We start from the raw sequence: 21,210 nt of genomic DNA on the forward strand, positions 1-21,210 counted from the left end.
TGTGTACAGTGTAGTACCAATCGAACCGGAAAGACTTATAGGGCTGTACGCGTATTCTAACGATAATAATAATTAAAGAACAAATTCGTGTGATATGTGTAGTTTAAAAAACTTACCTTAGTTCTTTTTTAGGTCCATGGTTAGTCCCTACTTTATCAAAAGAGAAGATTTTTTTATATTATTCTATTAACTTCGAAATGACTTCGAATAAACGGAAAAGGTAAAGGCATCGTTTTCTACAAAGACTAATTCACTTGACTTAACCTTAGGACGGCAACAGGGGTGACCCGTCACCCCACTACTCAATAAAAGTGTCAATATTTAGTTGGTATTGTTTCTGTATCTTTCTAATGCTCAATCTATTCTCTAATTGGCATGGATGCAATCAGTCGCACACGTCAACGTGTCGCGGTAAGTTTTTATTTTTGGTATAATGACATTGCTGGGGTTACTCATAACCCCTATTGCTGTTTACGTAATTATTTATTTTTGTAATACTGTAATATTTTCTGGATTTTTTTAGGTAAAATTGGTATCGATTTCGGATACGCAGATTCAAGACTACTTGCAAAGTATTGATGATGCTAGCTCGGATGATGAGCGCTGTTCCGAAGATGGGGATGCGAGTGAAAATGATGATCACGTTTCGGTGCACTCGGAGGAGGAGGACATTATTTTAAATTATGAAAGTAGTGATGACGAGGATGTGCCGCTGGCACAATTACGCACTAAAGTGTTGAGAGGTAAGAATGGACATGTTTGGTCGTCTATTTCACCACCTTCGAGTAGAACACCGCGGCGAAATATAGTAACTATTCAGCGAGAATTAGGAGTCACTTTACGTGATATTCTAAATATAAACCAGGAAACTCCTGAAGGTGAGCCCCCTGTAAAGTTGCAAAAACAAGCAAGATGTGCACTATGTCCAAGAAAAAAGGACAAAAAAGTAAAAACTTTTTGCACAAAATGTCTTCAGCCCGCTTGCACTGAACACCGTAAGGATGTTTGCTTGAACTGCATTTAACCCAAAAAAAAAAATACCAAATTAAGGTTGCCATAATTAATACTTTTTTCATGTCATTAATAATTGTATAAGTGATTGATCTCTTAATAAATAACTTTCGTTTTCTTACAAATTGCTGTTTTATTTGAGTTTAAAAATAAAGGGGTGATGCGTCACCCCTGTTGCCATTTATGTATGTAAAAAAAGTCTTGCCTGCGGAAGGTTAAAATATTAACAAAATATTCTTTTATCGATAATTTATACTTTGAACTCAATTATTTTTTTATTCATTAAGGCATGGAATGAAACCTGAAACTTCACTATATTCCGAAATATCATAACGGTACTAGAATTTCCTTGTCTTTAAGATAAAATATTATTCATTTTAAATGTTTGAATGTTAAAAATTGAGTGCATAAAATTTTTAAAATTCGATAAAATTTATACTACAGTCGGCACGGCGAAACATGATCCATAGGAGTTAGGACACTGACAGTTATTCCCAAGATACAACCTTGTAATGGCGTCACCAATAAATTAGAAACGTATTGGAGGCGTCTAAAAAAGGCACCAGGTTTCACTGTATTAATTTTTACGTAGCTTTATGCTATCAATGATATTTCAATGGGATTATAACAATTCTTAACATTTTAGAGAAATTATTTCAATCTGACTTTACGTTTACGTCCTGCAAAACTTACACCGTTTGCTATGTATCAACTAGTGCGGAAGTATCGATAAACAAATAATGTAAAGTCTATAATGGAAATGAATTCAAATTTTTAAAACCGAATAATCAAACCAAATTTTGAAACTAAACCTGAAAAATATACCTATGATAACATGAGTCATGGCGTAAGGCCATGAGTGACGGTACCTAATTTTGTTATCTTTGAATCTTGCCAAAGAAGAATCACTTCTGACACACGTGCTCGGCACATACGCTCTCTTTTTTTAATTAAAACTTCACGATCCCATTTTAGCATTAAATATTATTTAGGTAAATTTTTTTCAAAAGTTCTCATAACCATATTTTTGTTGGATTTTGTTATTTATATTATAGATCGAACATTCACTTAAAATGAATTATTTTAAAGGACCATGCTCATATTACAATGGAGCTGAAAGTCAGCAATGCCTTGCCATGCAATGCCCAAATTCCAGCTCTATGCCATTATACTTTATCCCCGAATTTTAGGAGCAGAGATGGCATGGTTCTTTATATTTAGCTAGTACTAATGCCCTCTTAAAAACTGTTACAGTCTATTTATGGCTTCATGTTCTAAACACTAACAATTTTTGCATAGAAAATTTATTATAACTTATTAATATCGATAGCAAAATATCGAATGTTGTAAGCCCTTTTTCTACTTTTTGACATTGACAGTTTGATGTTTAGATGTTGGTAAAGGTTTTTTAACAGTTGGCAGTACTAAAATGCGTTCACTGTATTGATATCATTTATTGCAGTACATTATTTACAAAATATTTAGGTATATTAAAATATATATTTTGAACATTTCAATCTTTAAATACTATAATTTTAATAACATCTATAATTAAATATTTGATTGGTAGAAAATTGCACATACCATAGACCACACTATATAAATTTAAATGTCTTTGATTAGATTTATTGTACCGAAATTTAAATTTTGTCTGCATTTTGTGATATTCGTAAACAGTTTCGAACTGTGGTTTCGAATTATTATTCTGTGTCTATTGCTCCTAATCTAACTCTAAATAAATTGAATCATTTTAATAATGATAATGTTACTACCGAATTGAGAATTTACGAATTTAACAGTGAAAAGCAGTTTCAAAAGGTTTCGCTTGTGTCAAATTAAAAATTCAAATTTTCTTCTCCACATTATTACCTAAGCAGCTGAAAATTGAAACAGTAGCAAATATTAATCTAGTTACTGTCTATTAATTTCTTGTTCTGATTGGAAAATCATGTGTAAAAATCCAAGAAATCTTACAAGGATCTACAGTATGTATTAGCTGGTAGTATTTAGGGTGCACTCACACACATCAGTCACCGTCACGGCACGTCACCGGACAGGATTAAAAAAAAAATGTATCAGTAGTTCTAGTATGACTCTGTTCCCACACGACAGTCGCCGGCACGAAATCTATCAGTGACGTCACCGGTCAGGCACGTCAAATAATCTTTCCATACATGTATCATACTTTTATCTCCACGCACCCGGTGCCGTCACGTCTCAGTTCAGTCAGCGTCGTGCTATCGTCAATAATTGCTATATGTTCTCTAGCGTGACACACGTCTAATCACTGACTAACCTGATGTATGTGTTCAATGATTCAGTCAAACCGGCGACGTGACGGACGGACAACATGACGGTGACTGGTGTTTGTGGATACGTACACAAACCGTCACCGATCAGTCATCGGTGACTTGACGGTGACTGATGTGTGTGAGTGCACCCTTAACGTTAATTATTCCTTTAAGTATTTACGTACCTAGTAGGCTAGTAACTAGGTATTCTCTTTATTCTTTGGTAAGTACTTTGTGCGTAAATTAGGCGGGCAATTTTTACAAGTAAGTTTTTGAAGTTGTTGTTAATTAATACTTTAATACTAAGCGTTAATACAATACGACGAATTAATTTTAAACCGAGAATTGAAAAATCGGCCCCTGGTGAATATCTGTATCCAATATAACCCAATTTTAATAAAGAGATGATGTTCTATAAACTAAATAAATGTTTTCAAACGACTTTGAAAAAAGGAGAAGGTTCTGCATTATTTTTTATGTTTTTGGGATTTGTTATAGTTAGGTATTAGTTATTTCAAACGTAAAATATAGGAATGATAATTATACAATTTGAAGTAAGTACCATTCTTGTTCTTTATTTTAATAATTCTTTAATAGTTTCCACTATACACTACTAATAGATACCTAGGTATTATTCCTAACTAAAGTGTTTATTTTTTTACATTGCACTTTAATCATTAGCCGTATTTTTTTCTGTAATTTATAATATTGTAGTTGTATTATTTCAATGTTAAAAAAAAAAACTTCCAACTTAGTTATATTTTGATGTTCAGTTTTACAATACGTCTTATCTACTTATAATAATTAAATAAGTACATACTGAGTAAAATTATATTGTACCTTGCTAAGTTTATTAAAAAAAATACATTCGGTAGGCACTAGCTGTACCGGCAGAAGTTGTTCTGCCGTACTCTTTATCAATTAGGGGTATGAAAATTAGATGTTGGCTGATTCTTAGACCTACCCAATTAGCCCAAAAAATTTTCGAGAGTTGGTTCAGCCGTTTCGGAGGAGTATAACTAACATTGTGACACGAGAATTTTATTTATAATAAATATAGAGATAGAGAAGAGAAAAAAGAGAGGATTATAATATACCTACTCACAGAATATTAAATAAAACTTTATAATAATTAATAACACCTAGTCTGTAACTGAAAAACACCTTTATGTAAATATAAACGTTTTCTACTAAGAAAAATACAAAACAGGTTAATTGATACATTGTTCTTGTTGCAAATGCATAATTTAAATTTCTAGAACTGCTAAAATAAAAGTTACGAAAAAGTTTTTCCCGCTATTTTATGCGTCATGCCACCCTACTTCAACGTCATGCCACTGTACTTCAACATGACTTCAACTGTCTTTATGACAATGATGTACAGTGGCATGACGTTGAAGGTTTGTGACAGTTGAAAGGTGGTCCATGGTTCGCCAAGGTTCGGTGCAGGGCGTGACCACTTCGCCTGTCGGAAAACCGTTTTCTTTAGTTGCGGTGAAAACCGCTCGATCGATAGGCGGGCGCAGCGCTTTAGGCGTCGTGGGCTCCCACCCTCCGGGCACCGAACACCACTCGCTTTCTCCTCTCCACTCCGCCACCGCCACTCCGTCACTCCGGCACTCCGGCGACTTCCCGCGCCGTGCACACACGCGACGATGCGCGGCGATCGCGCCGCTCGTGACACGCGGCACAACAAAGATCACGATAACTTAAAGTCATCACTTAAAAAGGGCAATAAATCAAAAAAGCACCGGGTTGTCTTCGACGAGAGTGCTAATGAATTTTTTGAGGCCGATTATATTATTGTAGTCAGAGATGAATGCGGGTATTCCGATGAGGGGGAAAGCGAGGAATGTTCGGGTTGCGGGGCGTGCGAGCGCTTCCAGGAGCCGGAGCCTGGGGCGCTTAGCCCGCCAGAAGGGTACAAAGATATGGGGCTTTTTAATAGAGACGGGACTCTGCGGGAACAGGCTTGGTGGGAAGCGGGAGATGTTGTTTTGGTCGGCGAGAGATCCGGCACGGTGTTCACTCCTCAACACCTGCAACTTCTCCGTCGCTTGCAAAGAGAGAGGATGCTGCGGTCGGCGGTGTGCGCTGACTGCGACGCTCACACGACCGTTCATCAGCCTCTCGGTGAGTCACCTTCGTCCTTACGTCCTTGCCGAAGACGGATGCCGTCCGGTCGACCTTGGCGCCGTATACGTCTCCAATTTCAGGCAGGACTTCGACAGAAACGGTTTAAATAAATATGCTCCAAACGACGAAAATTTCGACCACGATTATGTTTAAAAATTAAACAATACTTTATTGTAAACTCGAATGCTTCTGCGATTGTGATTAGCCAAGCGAATTTAGAATTTAGGTGCTATCAGCGAAAATATAAGCCCAGCGATAACATAATTAGCGTGTTTTCTTTAAATAACATTTTTCGAAACCTAATATTAATTATTAGATAACGAAGAGTCCTAAATAGGAGAGAAACAGTTTATAAAAACCTTTTTAAAATTCTGCGGTAAAGAATGGATGACAATTAACTAAGAAGTAATTGATAAATGTTATAACAAATTGCCACCGACGCTGCCTATTTCTTATATTACACGAAACACATTCTGAAAAGCATATTATTAGTAATATCTGAATATTTGATAAACCAAAACAAACATACACCGACACACGCCGCCTCCGGATGTCAATAAATGCTTATTAAAAAACACAGTTAACAATTTAAATACATATATTGAAGTCACAAAATAATATTAACCAGCGTGGACCAACCAAACTAACGCCATGTATCATAAAATAAAAAAGAGACTTTCGATAATATGATGGAACCCTTATGATATTTGAATGTTGTCAAATTCAAGTAAACAATAAAACATGAATAAAATTTTTATACAATGGCTGAATATACAGACAACGCGGCAACAAACAACTAATTGAGATAGTCGCACAAATTGCCAACATGGCAGATTTAATTAAAAATTTAGATTGGCATGCGGAGCAGCTTCTGACAGATTCAGTTTCAGTCTGATGTATATTTTAACATCAAAATTGAGCTTCCGTATTCTGTATGTAGGCAACTAAATAATAACTTTCACAATCAAGCCATCATAATCGTTGACAAACACTTGAAATACTTGACTTATGTAAAGCCATAAACGTACAGCTGTAATTTTTCGAAGTAGGCTATAACTATAGCCCTAAGTTATAGCCTATGAAATAAAGCAAAAACGCTTTTTAAAGAACAATAATGTCAGTAATTGAAAGAGTACGAAATGGTGTGATGTTATGACAATCATCGGATAAAATGTTTACAAAACATTACAAATCATGAAAGAAATTTCTTTCACCATTTCCAACGGGGCTACAGGAATTTTATTGGAACTTACACGCATCTATTTTATTTTGGAAATACAAATATTATATTTCATGTGTTCAGTAGAAACACATGTTTTTTCCAAGGTCTAATTATTCAATGTCATTTTTCGTATTGAAATAATTAATTAATTGCACAAGTTTCTTGAATAACAATGAAATAAATTGACGTTCAAAATATTCTGTTTTCTTTTATATAAAGATATAAAGATAATCCGTTGAAAAACATTTAACATTTAGTTAAATGTTTTTTCATAAAACTATGCATGTGGAAACAGAAGTCAGGCTAAACAAACAGCTGGCCCTTGCTACGGGCGCCGTTTGTTGCTCAGCAAGTGGCATTTCGACTTAGTACTTTCGGTGCATAGTATATACCTAAGGTATATGTATATTGTATCTTACTAGATAGGTATGCATCTCACTCGGCTGCTTATGAGACGAGTTAAAAACACTTCAGAATAAAGGCCTTATAACATTAAAGCCTTTTGTAAATTGTAACATGGGGATCACGCGGGTCTCCACTATGATCCACATTTGAGCTAAAAGTCCACAAACTCCTATATCGTTTGTTTTTGTATGAGAGTTGATAGTGTGGATAATCTATCGGAATGGGTTTGTTTCTATTACAGTATGTAACCACTTTACGCAGCTAAACTTGCACGATAAAAGGGCTTTTTTTTTCAATTGGTACCACCTCTCAAAATATGCTACTGAATATTTTTTTCAGTATTTTGGGTAATGGTTGGTTTATTAGAGTAATAGTTAAATTAAATTTTACTAAAAATGTTTTTGAATTTTATTTTAAACCCCGATTTTATATGAAATAGTGAAAAATAGTAACTTAGGCACGTTTTTTGGTCCAGAACGTTACCTAAGAATATTTTGCTTTTGAAATAAAACTAAAGTTAGAATTGGGTTTTTTTGGCATGTAGTAGCTTAATAATTGTCTTGTCTAGCAAATGAACATAAACTCTAGTTAAAAACGAAATAATTAATTATTGTAACTTGTAACAAATTGTCATGACCGTTACTTTTACGAAAATGCAATACTTAACTTTTATTTTATTAATGAAATAACTAGGGGCAAATCTAGAATTACAATACCAATCAGTACTTGAGAATGCATTTGTTTCGAAATTACTTAAATATAAAAAAATATTAATTTTTTTTTCACAAAATAAAAAAAACTATCAAAACTCATCAATATTTCAGGGGACAGTCACGTATATCTGACCAATCAGTAACGGTCCTAACATAGTAAAGTTGAGGACATACTGGGACTAATTAAGAATGACTACTTAAAGCTTTTACTTGATGTAGTTTTATAGCTAGCATCACAGGCTAGCATATTTATCTCATAGTTGACATGCAATTTGTTTTAAATTTAAATTCAGAACAAAAGCAAATTTATAAACCTCAAGTTAAATTTGGCAGGTGGCTAATAAGCAGAGCAATTTTATAGTAGGTACTAAAATTCTCTCAGTGTATCCATATGTTTACGCTGTCCTGTTCGTTACATTTTTGGTCCAGCTAATACGTTACCAGCCATTTGGTAACGAAAAGGACGTAACGGTCGCACATCTTTTCTTAGATTTCTAATCATTAACTAAATATATGTTAAGTTAATTGAATATCTTTAAACTATATAAAACCACAAATAATGTCACCATGTGAAACTACCTTTGTTTTAACATTAACATTACAAAATCGTTCTAGAATCGTGAAACATTTACCGCTCAGTATGAGGTGAAAACTTTGCAAAATGACCGTTACCGCTCACAACACTGTCAAAAATGAACGCTAAAATAGCTGACACTTCAAATGGCTGCTGACATAGCTCGTGTTCGATTTGGTGTTGCTATTTGTATAACAAAATTGTGGAAGGTAGAAAAAAAACAGAACGAACTTATTGAGCATTTACGGTAACGGTGCAGGACATGTCCAGTTAACAGATACCAAGGGGACACGATTAAAACTAATCTATACTTATAATAATTTAAAATAATATAATTGTAATAAAATGTATTATGAGTTTATTACACTTGAAAACTACAACGAAATTACAATAATTTAAACGTTTGCAGTAAGTTATAAATAGCGAAATTGCTGAGAAATTGTTAAATAATGATCACATTTCGAAAAGGGGACAGTACTGCAATCCGTAAGATGTCAATTTTCAGGATTAAATTTTGGAACTTTGGTTTAATTTTCTCTTAAGTAAAATTAAAACAAGAAATCTTAAGTAATTCTAAACTATTTAAAATTAATTCAACACTTCTAAATCATAAAATCCTGAGTTTTTTTGCAATTTTTATGTGTGGGACATCCCGTGAATTGGATTGTAGACATTTTGGCGAAAATGCCCAAAAATCCTTTCACTTTATATACACTCTCTCAAAGAAAGACAAACAAGCTATAAGTCACGTACAAATGAACGTGTTTACAATCTGAAGTGTTGAATTAATAAAAAGATATCGGCTCAATCTGTTCAATAAATTCCACTCAGTATATGGAATTGCAAAGCGGATGTTTTTAATCTACCTTCATAACGCTCGTCGACCAATCGCAAAAAGAAAACAACAATAAATGAGCAGAGCATATCAACTGATGGGGTGTTTGATTAATTGCACGTGAATTGCACGAGTTAAATGATGCGAATATGCGAATCTCATCTATACTTATAATAAATCTGTAGAGAGGCCATAGAGAGGCCAATTCTGTACATGAAATATATTAAAAAAAAACTATGAAGGGGTGATAAGGGATCGCTACTGATGCCAAAAATGCAATCAGTAAAATTTTTGTCTGTCTGTCTGTCTGTATATTCGATATAGAAACAAAAACTACACGACGGATTTTTTACGAAATTTGGCACAATCATAGAAATCTAAATAACAAGACACTAGAAGTCGTAAACGTGCGTGACCTTGTCGCCACTCAGGTGATTTTCACATCACCAGTGCATTCGTCACTGTTCAGTTGCTCTGGAGACGTATGAGTGTATACATGGTGTGTTACAGCAATTCCCATTGCGGAAATTCTTCCACAAGTTGTAATTATACTTATAAAGGAATAATATTTCATCGGAAAATATTTTTTTTAGAAATAATGCCGTTTTTCCTTAAAATTATAGAATATTTACAAGTATTACGAGTGTCACCATAGTAATCGAAATAACAATGAATGACACAGTCGACCATTCTTATTATCACGTTTGTTCGTATTGGAGCAAAAAGTCTCATATACTTAGGGATGTTATTCTAAAATAAACCGTAAATTCGTGCGTTAGGATACATATTCAAAAGCTTAATTTAATAGTTAAGTTAATTTTCACTAAAATCAAGCTGTCCAATAAAAGGCATAGTTTACTTGTGTGTACTGTTTAGCTTTCGGTTTGAATGTGTTGATTTTGGCGACAGCGGTTTTCATACGAATTATGACATTATAGCACTTCTATGTGTCTTGTTATTTAGATTTCTATGGGCACAATTATTCTTCATACTCCTGGGCAGGTTATAGTATACTTTTTATTACGCTACGATCAATATGAGCAGAGCAGTGAAGGGAAATATTGTAAAAACGGGAGAAGTTACTCCATTTTTAAAGCTTCCGTCGCGTGTGCAGCCTTAAATCTTAATGGTTAAAGCTACATAGAAATCATGTACGACACAAATGTTCTTAAATTATTATTATTATAAAAAAATAAATTCCTTGACAGCATATGTCTATCTTTTAAAATTGACTCACAATAACACGTGATACTTCAATAGCTTAGCAATTCGGAGCTTTCTGATTATATTTGTCTACTCTCACTCATCCCTAATTAAAAAAAATTTAACATTATTAACTATTCAATAAAAAAAGAATCATGTAAATCGGTGTAGAAACACCAAAGTTATACATGAAATACGCTTATAGGTCATCGCGCGTGAATACAGAATCATGCAGCCATAATGGTCTAAGATCCGAACATAAGGCGAAATTCAACGGCGTGATATTAGAATGAGACCAATTTTATAATTAATTTAGTCTATTAAAAAATGTATTAAAAATGGGTTGACTGGGAAAATCCTGACAGGACATTTTTGAATTTCGCCTTATGTTCGGATCTTAGACCATAAGGATTATTTTTGTGTATCAGTTGCCGCGTTCGACGCGCTTCGCGGCGGGACTCGGGAGCTATAAAAAGGCGGCGGGTCCGCACCCGTTTCGCGTTGTCACGGCATCACGTGTGAACGGCTGAACCGATTTCGATAATTCTTTTTTTATAATATTCGTTGAAGTACGAGGATGGTTCTTATGTAGAGAAAACGTAAATATGTACCACGGTCGAAGCCGGGGCGGACCGCTAGTACAATTAATATAATAATTGGAAAAGAAATAATATAATTACTGTCTAGTCAATCTTTTTGGAGTGTAAGAAGATCAGTCTCTCGTTATATCTCGTTTCGTTGAGTGCCCTCAGATTTTCTGACATAGATTTTGCCATTTAATGTCCAAACAAATTTATATCCACCAGCTTTAGCTTTTTCGCGTGCTAAGGCAAATAACTTTCTGTTCTTATTGGTCAAACTCTCAGATATATATAAATTTGTGCTATTGGGCCCGGTAAACCAAGAGTTGCCGAAGATAATTTATTGGCTGAGTTAGTTTTGTTATAATTCTTCATGTTGTTTAGGATCCTATTTTTTGTGATTGTCGACGTTAACTCCAAAAAGATAGTAGAACTTCCTGTCTTTGATTTGTATACCATACCATACCATATATATCTCTGATCTCAGTGGATTGTAAGTTTACATTTAGAACATTGCAGGTTTTTTGAACGAATTCACAAAGGTTGTGTCACCTCCTTTACTTGCTGTGATGTACTTTGTAATGGAAAGTTACGAAACTCGATAACTGTGGACTTAAGCTTTTTTTCCAAGTCATCAATTTTATTTTCCAATGAATTAATGTAGTTATTATTGTCTTTGCACCGACTTTCAAGACCCGTTATTTTATTTAAACTGTCCTCCTAATGAGTGGAAATAAATTGCATTGACTTTTCAAGCTCAGAAGTGGTTTCTTGTATTTTTGTATTTTGTAGTTTTAGTATTGCCATATCTGAGCTCAATGTTTTGAGGGTTTGATCTTGTTCCCTCTTCCAATTAGGTATATAGCAACGTAAGAAGTTCATCCTTCAGTGTCCCGCAGTCGGATGTAAGCTTTTCTCCACTACGAGGTCGTTTAGTTCTTCGGCCCACGTAACTAACAGGGTTATCAGGATCCAGATTGACAATGTCGTTTTCTGAGGATACTTGTTGGACACCCGGAGGGAGGAGTTCTTAATAAATTTGACATTTTTTTTGTGAGGTTCACAGTTTTCGTGGTAGCAAATACGATGATACCAAGAAATGCGGTGAGACACGCTAGGATGCGACACAAATATATCTGTTCCAATCACTCCGTCTTTATCGCGCTCACTACTGCACTGCCTATGATTTATTTGAGCCTGGTAGGTACTGCGTAGTCTTTATCGCAACGAAATATTGAATTTTAAATAAGAATTTAATTTAACACGAGACACGTCCGATCACTCCGAAAGTTCGGAGCGAGAGGAAAGAGAAACAATATGACATATATGTAAGGTAAACAATAATATAAACTACCGTGTGAAAAATATGTGAAAGCTATAGAATATTATGTAGAAGTAAAATATAATAAAATTATAACTAAACAAGACACGAACTATACAAAATATGAGACACAACTTAAATTATGAGAAAAATACAAATACAAATCTACTAATATTATATGGGAAGACAGAAGTTGATTTATTTATTTATTTACTCTTTATTGTACAACATATTAAAATAAAAGTACATAAAACAAAACCATTTAAAATGTACAAATGGCAGCCTTATGGCTCAAAGCCATCTCTGCCAGGCAACCTTTAGGCAAAGGACAAATTATAACTTAAGGTAGTCAATTAGCAATAATAACTTTAAAAAAAAAGAAGAAAAATGTTGTGTGGTTTTATGAAACCACGGTAAAAGTGAAACTGTTCGAACGGTTCCGAACACGGCTTTGTGTAGCGCATGTCGCGTGACGGTCGGCTGCCGAGTAGGTATACCTACTCGGCAGCCGCGATACACGCGACATGCGCTACACAGACCAAAAAGTTTGAGACGATGTAATAAAAGTTTCACTTTAAAAAAACTGAATTAAAACAAATCATAATACATAAAACACTATATGTATATAACTACAATATAATATATACATATACAGTATATACCTACATAAACATACTAAATTTAAGTTTACAATCTTTAAAGTTAATTTAATTAATCAGTTTCATATTGGGGTGTAAAAATAGCTTTATATTTTAAACTAGCGGTCCACGATCATTTAATACATCAATAAAAATATTTTTCGATAATATCAAATATTATCGGAAATAAATATTTGTAATTCGTTCTTCCCCATATAAAATCATTGTGATTACATTTTCTCCTCTCTACCACGGTGTACTGAATAACGTTTGGTAATGCTGGTCGCAGTTTAGCTACATCCTCCAAAGTCGACACCTTATCATTTATACCGGATATCAGCGCTACAGGCAATGTCACTTTGCTCAAATCGAAGTCTGGAGGCAACTCCGTCCCATAGCGTTTCAAATTTTCCTCTTTTCCATAATCAAAATGCGAGAAACTATCCCGTATACCCACTTGTGCGAAATGATAAAGATTCTTTATTGCAGTGCTTGCTGGAAATGTTTGGAAAGCTTCGTAGTGAAATGAGTACTCGTATTCTGCAGCGTCATAACCATTTATTGGGAAAAGTAATTCAAACGCACATGTAGAGTAGCCAATTACTGGCTTCAAACACAGGGGACGTATTGTTTTACCCGATAAAGACTCACCGAAGACCTCGTACTGACGTGTTTTCACAGCTCCATTATAGATAATGGGTCCAGCAGCAATGATTGTCGAAAGGGGCTTTGGGACGTTTGTGAGGTATGCTATCGGCGCTAGCGCTATAAACGCGTTCACTTTATCATTATACTCGGTTCTCGTTGAACCCATCACGAAGAATATTGTTGTACCTTGCGAGTGTCCTATTGCATTCAGCTTCTCATAGCCCGTTTCTTGCAGAATGTAATCAATGAATGCAGGCAGGTCGTAGTAGCCGATTTCGGTAAAGGTGAAGTTCCAGAACTGTTCAGCGTCGATATCTGGGTCTAAAGACACGTGTCTCCTGGAGTACTTGTTGCCTCGAGAATCTCCTATCCAAATGTCGTGGCCCATTTCTGCGAGTGTGATTCCCAACGACGTGTTGCCTCTTATCAGCCAATCCTGGCTGGTGTCTGCTACGCCATGCATCAAGAAAATAGGCATGCCTTTACCAGGGAGATGATGCAAGGCTAGCATGTATCCATCTTCTGTTGTAACCACGTGTTCCTCCGCAGGATGACCGAATTTTGCAGCCATTTCCGAAGTACTGAGTTTTCCGGTATTTGTTAATATATTATGAGGAATGATATCCAGAGTGGTCACATTGCTTATAGCAGCGTTTATGATAAGCATTTGATAAATACGTTTCGTTTTCTCGGAAATACTTTTTTTGGTAACCATTTTTGTTCCACTGCGATAAGAATAATAATAATATGTCTTCTTCTATGGCAAGATCGATCCGAAACTGTTTATGTTTTTTGTTTGTTTTATTTATTAATTACTTTTGTATTTGTGATCTTAATATTTCTTAATATATCCAAAGTATACTATTAAATATTTTATTATACCACACAATTATTCGATCTTTAACATATATATATGTCACGGCTAAAGGTAGGTGAGAACATAAACTTAAGATTAGCCGGCTAAACTTAGGTTTATTTTCGACGAGGTGTTAATGTTAGTTTGTTCTATCTTTAGCCGGCTAAACTTAAGTGTAACCGCAGGCCCGTGGCTAAAAATGTCGGGGTGGGTAGATTTGGTTAGCGCCGGGCCGGTGGAGGGCTTGAGGGGCCCGCACAGTGCCAGAAAACACTCGCCCTGTTCCTTACATGTATTATAGTAACCAAATCTACCCACCCCGACTCAGGGCAGAAAGCTGGTGGCTAGGTTAGGTTAGGTTAGAACTCTTAAGACCCGCACGAGCCGAGCGAGCGCAGCGAGCGTGCTGCGGCAGCAGCCGGCGAAGTGCCAGAAAACACTCGCCCTGTTCCTTACATGTATTATAGTAACCAAATCTACCCACCCCGACATTTTTAGCCACGGGCCTGCGGTTACACTTAAGTTTAGCCGGCTAAAGATAGAACAAACTAACATTAACACCTCGTCGAAAATAAACCTAAGTTTAGCCGGCTAATCTTAAGTTTATGTTCTCACCTACCTTTAGCCGTAACATATATACCTAGTGATGGCACTAAAATGAAGCAATAGTTAAAAACTCGCGTGTTACATTAATGTGTTTGATAATGACTTATTATCTTCATTTTTAATTAGTTAGTTTAATTAGTTTAGTGTAATTTAGTAACATCTAAATTATAAGCGATTCATGAATAATTCGTAAAAATACATAAATTAACTAACAAAAAAATGTGTGCGTATACACACGTAAGAAGTGAAACTTCTTGATGACCTTATTTTTCAAAAAATAATTTACTATATGCAACTTTACAGAAATTGGTTAAATAAAGTTAAAGGAGAATGGGCATTTTACTATGGAAGTTGGGCCTGAATCCTTGAGTTGGACCAATACACATGAGATATTGTTTTTATAATAGATCATAACACATACATAACGGGAAAAATACATATATAAAAATAATCAACCGGGTTTTTGTACAGTCACATCAAATTTTATTTCTTTGTGTATAATATTTTTTGCAATAAATAACTGTTATAAGACAATGACAATATCTTTATGTTACTCCAATTCACTTTCACTTACAAATACGTACCTACTAATCTTAAGCTTCTAATGAACGAAATACACTAATATTATGTTTTGTAACAGGTACGTATACCGTTTTTATTGTAATTCAAAGTAGTTAGACGTTTTTTGTGGTTAAACTCAGTCACTCCAGTGACATTTTGATTTATATTTACTTCACTCGAATTAAAAACACCGTTATTGTGCGCAAAATAATAGCCAAATAAATAAAACTTTTTGCCTTGACTGTACAAGAACCCGGTCGATTTATTTTTTTCTTTTATTTTTTTCGTAAGTAATGTAATGATATATCACAAAAACAATATTTCGTGTGTATTGGTCCTAGCCCAAGTTTCAGGCCCAATTTGCCCATTCTCCTTTGATAAAGTTTAATAAAAGGCTTTTATTATCTGTACATACAGCTGCGCAGCAATATAGAACATTGTTTAAATATGTTAAAGTTATTATTATTGATGAGATATGCATGATCATTGGTGGATTAGATATTATTTTCATCGGAGACTTACGTCAATTACCTCCAGTTCGCGCTACTCGACCTATCTACAAGCAACCTAAGTTTACGTTTCACAGCACTCATGTTAACTGTTGTACTAACTGATGTGTATTGTAGTAGAACAAAACTACTTCTGACAGTATTTAAGTCGAAAACAAATGACTTGCTTAGCTAAATTTCAAAGGAAATCAACATTAAACACCTGACACCAATCCAGCAAACACGTGTTTACGTGAGTCATAGATTTATTATCGTATACTCCTTAAATGTTTTCTAAGAAACAATAGTGTACTTACATTGTCGGCACGTTCTTAAAGTCGGTAACTTATTTTTGTTCGAACAATAGAGGTAATAAATTCCTAATGATTAAGTTGTAAAGGTTGTAAAATAAAACGTTGCTATGTTCGACATACAGATGTCAAATTTAATTTTTCGAGTCAATAGAGTGAAAATATTTACCAAAATGGCTTGGAGGGACTCGGTGATTATTTCGACTAACAAAGGGTAGAGATTTCAAGTATATGGAGGTTTTGGTGTTTGAAGGGAAGGGAACAAAATATTTTTTCGAGGTTTGGAGGTTTTTGACTTATCGAGGTTCGACTCAACGGGGTTCTACCGTATCATCACTACATACCTAGTATAAAACAAAGTCGCTTTCTCTGTCCCTATGTCCCTTTGTGTGCTTAAATCTTTAAAACTACGCAACGGATTTTGATGCGGTTTTTTTAAATAGATAGAGTGATTCAAGAGGAAGGTTTTAGTATATAATTTATTAGGTTTTAGACAAAGCGGGCGAAGCCGGTAAGCTAGTATTAAATAAGCTTGTTCTTTTGATCTTTACTCGGTAATGCGTTATTGATATTTATTAGAGGAAATAAATATCTAGGCTAATAGGTACGGTCAATGTTTTTGTGCACATATTTTAGCTTTCAAATTTGCATTTGGAATGAAAACATAGGATTTTCAATTTACGGAAAAAAAAATCTAAATAACAATAATTAATGTTATTTGGGCAAAGAGAGCAAAGGCTAATAGGCCCTTTCCGTGAAAAATCCTGGATTATTCAATGCCAATTTTTTCTCAAACATGTCAATAATAGGCAGCACATTTTAGTAGATTGAAATGTTTATAATTCGGATATATATTTATGGTTGAAATTATTCCCAAATGAAGAACACTAATTATGCGTACCCGAAAATATATAGGTAACCCAAATCTTCTTTTATAACAAAATATAGCTTTCAGAAATAAAAAATAATTTGGAAAATCCAAAAGTGCACGCCTCATAATTTTTTTTTAATAAATATTTATTAATTATTATTTTTGTTTATTTAATAACAATTAAACCACATCGAATCAGACCCTGAAAAATGAAAGGGTTCTATTCCTGAGCATACTCAAGCGTAAGAGAAAAAAAAAGACTCGATTAGTAAAGTATTTCGGTCGCTATCGTGTTAACAAGAAAAAGGATCCGCACATACAGACACACGGACGTCCAAGACAGAACTTTTTTAAACTGTTTTTTAACTAGTTTAAATAACAAAAATGACACCAAAAATATCATGAACGTTAAAAATAGTGTTTTTTCTTAATATGTGTGTGTATGTATTATCTAACAAGTGCAATGTATGATACATAATAGAGCAGGCTCCAAGGAGATGTTCGTTTGCAAAAATCGCGGACCTAAATCTGACTTCTGATATATATTGTATAGATCCCAGACATCCTATAGACAGATGTTGCCAACCAGTTTTGTGGTCCCCCTGCCCGCACCCCGGTAATCAAATATGGCATACAAAGAAAAAAATAAAAATTTCCAAAACATGCCGTGTGGGGTATCAAATGAAAGAGCTTATTGAGTAGATCACGAATATATAGCATACTATATACATTTCTTACACTTTCTCTAAGATTTTTTAGAAAATTTACGAAAATGGTCCATTTTTGAGTTAACTTTAAACCACTATAGATTGAAAACTCATGAATATATTTTTTAAATTATTATTTTAAATAATTAACAATAGTCCATTGTTTATGATTCAATAGTTCGTAATATAATATAAGTGAGCTATGTGGTGGATTTGATGAAAATAACTATATACTATATGAACTTGAAAATATACTCGCCATCTTTGAATGCTCCCCCCACTCCCCCATGGAACTATTTCACTGTACGAAATATTGAATCGTAAACAATGGACTATTGTTAATTATTTAAAATAATAATTTAAAAAATATATTCATGAGTTTTCAATCTATAGTGGTTTAAAGTTAACTCAAAAATGGACCATTTTCGTAAATTTTCTAAAAAATCTTAGAGAAAGTGTAAGAAATGTATATAGTATGCTATATATTCGTGATCTACTCAATAAGTTCTTTCATTTGATACCCCACACGGCATGTTTTGGAAATTTTTATTTTTTTCTTTGTATGCCATATTTAATTACCGGGGTGCGGGCAGGGGGACCACAAAACTGGTTGGCAACATCTGTCTATAGGATGTCTGGGATCTATACAATATATATCAGAAGTCAGATTTAGGTCCGCGATTTTTGCAAACGAAACTCCACTGAGAGTCCGGTCTATAAAGACATTTTAAGTTTGAAAAATCAGATGTTTTGCGCGAAGTGACAGTAGTACCCACCTCAACGCTTCGCTTATGAGGCGTGCAAAAAAGCATGTTTATAAAATATAGGTCTACATTTAAATAAAACACACAACAACGGAAACATTATAAATGATCAAGTAATAAATGTAGTAAATATTATTAAACAAAAATAGATCCAGAATTTCTAATATATTTTCGACGTCTTCCATTAAATACCTAATTGGATTCTATTTTTGTTACGATTTTATATGAAAAATTGAATACGCTAATCATCATCAATCATCATCATCAATTTATACATATAATAAAATTCTAGAAAAGTGATGTCTGTTCAATGAAAATATGTAAAAAAAATTAGCAGGGGTTATTATTAAATCGATCCCAAACCCAAAACTGTAGTTATAAAAAAAATTGTCTGTTTGTCTGTATGTTTGTACACGCTAATCTCAAAAACGGCTTATCCGATTTAGATGCGGTTTTCACTAATATATTGTGGTAATCTTCATTTAACATTTTGTCAAATTAAAATTGTGCTTACTTCTAGGTAAATTTTATACATAAAATGTCCTTTAAATTATGTCGTATTATATTTTTAACCCCCGACGCAAAGATGGGTGATAAGTGTTTGACCGCTATGTGTGTCTGTGTGTGTATCTGTTTGTGCCACCGTAGCTCGCTAGCAGGTTATCCGAATTAGATGCGGTTTTTTTGTTAGGCAGCATATTTTCCGACGCTGGTTCTTAGATAAACTGTATCAAAATCGGTTCATCCATTTATTATACCTAGGTATATAGGGGTAAAAGTGGGAATGAAAAAAAAATGAATTTTGACTCAAGTGACATATGAAATGAAAGGGCATGACGTGTAAAGTATAATTAGACATATTTAATCAAAATCGGTTCATCCATTTACTATTCCTATATATGGGTAAAAGTGGGAATGAAAAAAACGAATGTTGTCAAATATACCTAAGTGACATATCAAATGAAAGTGCATAACGGGTGAAGTACAGTCAGTTATATTATTTTTATCCAATTCGGTTTATCCATTTATTAAATTACAGCACAGATTACAGCGGTAAAAGTGGGAATTAACAATAATCGAATGTGGTCAAATAATATACTCAAGCGGCATATCAAAATATGAAAGAGCCAACGTGTGAATTACAATTAGTAATGTTTTATCGAAATCGGTTCATCCGTTTATTACATATAGGGCACTTTAGGGGTGACAGTGGTTAGATAAATAAACCAAATGGACCATCAAACGACAGGATATGACTACATATAGCCTATAGGTACAATTAGATAATATGGTTTACATCAAAATCGGTTCTGCCATTTACTAGGGGTGGAAAGGGAAGTACATATAAGTATATACAGGGTGTCCCACTGTTGGTATACTAAGCTCAAAGGAGGTTATAGTATTGCATACGCTGAGTACGTAAAAAATACTTATAAAATTCCAGACGCATTTTTTTCTGAAATAGATGAATTCTTAAAACTCTATGTGTACACCCATAACAAGCAACCCGCCCAACTATGCCACTAGCACGTGAGCTATCGTTTAAGATTATGTTTTCATAGACAAAATGCTCACATTAGAGAAGCGGTATATGCCGGCTGCGCGAAGCTAGAGAAGAAAACATGAATTTTCAGGAAAAATTTAGCAAAAAAATTTTGATGTAATTTTGTTGTTTGAGTATTTTTTACGTGATCATATACTATGCAAAACTACAAGTCCCTTCGCGCTTAGTATACCAATAGTGGGACACCCTGTATAAGAAATATGGGAGCGAGAGGATAGCCACACCCTGGAAATTTTGAACTCTACTCAAAGCCACATAGGCCTGGCCCTTGGCAATTTTTTTTCCTAAATATACCACTTCTTTTGCCACTGTGGTCCATTACAATTTGTGCACGGTTACAGCCCAACTTAATAGATGTCAAGGAGCAACAAACTTATAGATATCAATATGATGTAACAATGTAATATGGAGGTAGGTAGGTAGGTCTCACTCACTTGAAAATATTACATGAAAATAAGAAACCGAAGTTTAAAAATTTAATAATTAAAAAAAACCCAACGCAATGAAGGAAAAGGAATAAATAATTTTACAAACTTCCCGACGATCTTTAAAATTAAGTACCATTATAAAAAAAAAAATATATGATATATTATGATAATGATGGTATGGCAGCCCCGATGACTTTGTTTTTGAAGTGAAAACTTCTTTAGCGGCGTTGAGCACTTTTTCTGTAATGGGTATAAAATCTTAAACTCGCGTCAGGACACGTGACCTGATCGAAAAAGCGTAAGACGGATACCATTCCAAAATATCAAACATGCTCAACGTTAATAATCAAGTTTTCACTTCTGCCGGCACTCCAGAAGTGCAACCCGTCTTTTTTTTATCTATTTTTATAAATATTTAAAATCGTATTTATTTTTAAAGATCTTCGGGAAGTTTGTGAAATTATTTATTCCCTTTT

At 34.3% G+C, this 21,210-nt stretch overlaps 2 protein-coding genes across 2 annotated transcripts in view; one reads left to right on the forward strand and one right to left on the reverse strand.

The window, feature by feature from the left end:
* Nucleotides 1-4,802: 4,802 nt before the first annotated feature.
* The window catches only part of LOC149911248 (uncharacterized), a 99,276-nt gene continuing 82,868 nt past the window's right edge, over nucleotides 4,803-21,210 (forward strand). The window contains exon 1 of the mRNA XM_090113645.1: nucleotides 4,803-5,435. Coding sequence (XP_089969771.1) covers nucleotides 4,958-5,435 — 478 coding nt within the window. The 5' untranslated portion in view covers nucleotides 4,803-4,957. The remainder of the gene's footprint in view (nucleotides 5,436-21,210) is intronic.
* Nucleotides 13,076-14,293, reverse strand: LOC149911249 (lipase 1-like). The gene has a single exon (XM_090119481.1). It carries the CDS (start codon nucleotides 14,291-14,293, stop codon nucleotides 13,076-13,078), a length of 1,218 nt encoding a protein of 405 aa, XP_089975607.1.

This window comes from Colias eurytheme, chromosome 1 (genome assembly GCF_061535395.1).
Source record: "Colias eurytheme isolate Ceu_HAF_F1 chromosome 1, ilColEury1 Martin Lab GWU primary, whole genome shotgun sequence".
In the NCBI taxonomy this organism is placed as follows: domain Eukaryota; kingdom Metazoa; phylum Arthropoda; class Insecta; order Lepidoptera; family Pieridae; genus Colias; species Colias eurytheme.

Bases quoted from the DNA above. Each gene is read 5' to 3' on its own strand.
- LOC149911249 (XM_090119481.1), bottom strand. From the start codon at position 14,293: ATGGTTACCAAAAAAAGTATTTCCGAGAAAACGAAACGTATTTATCAA.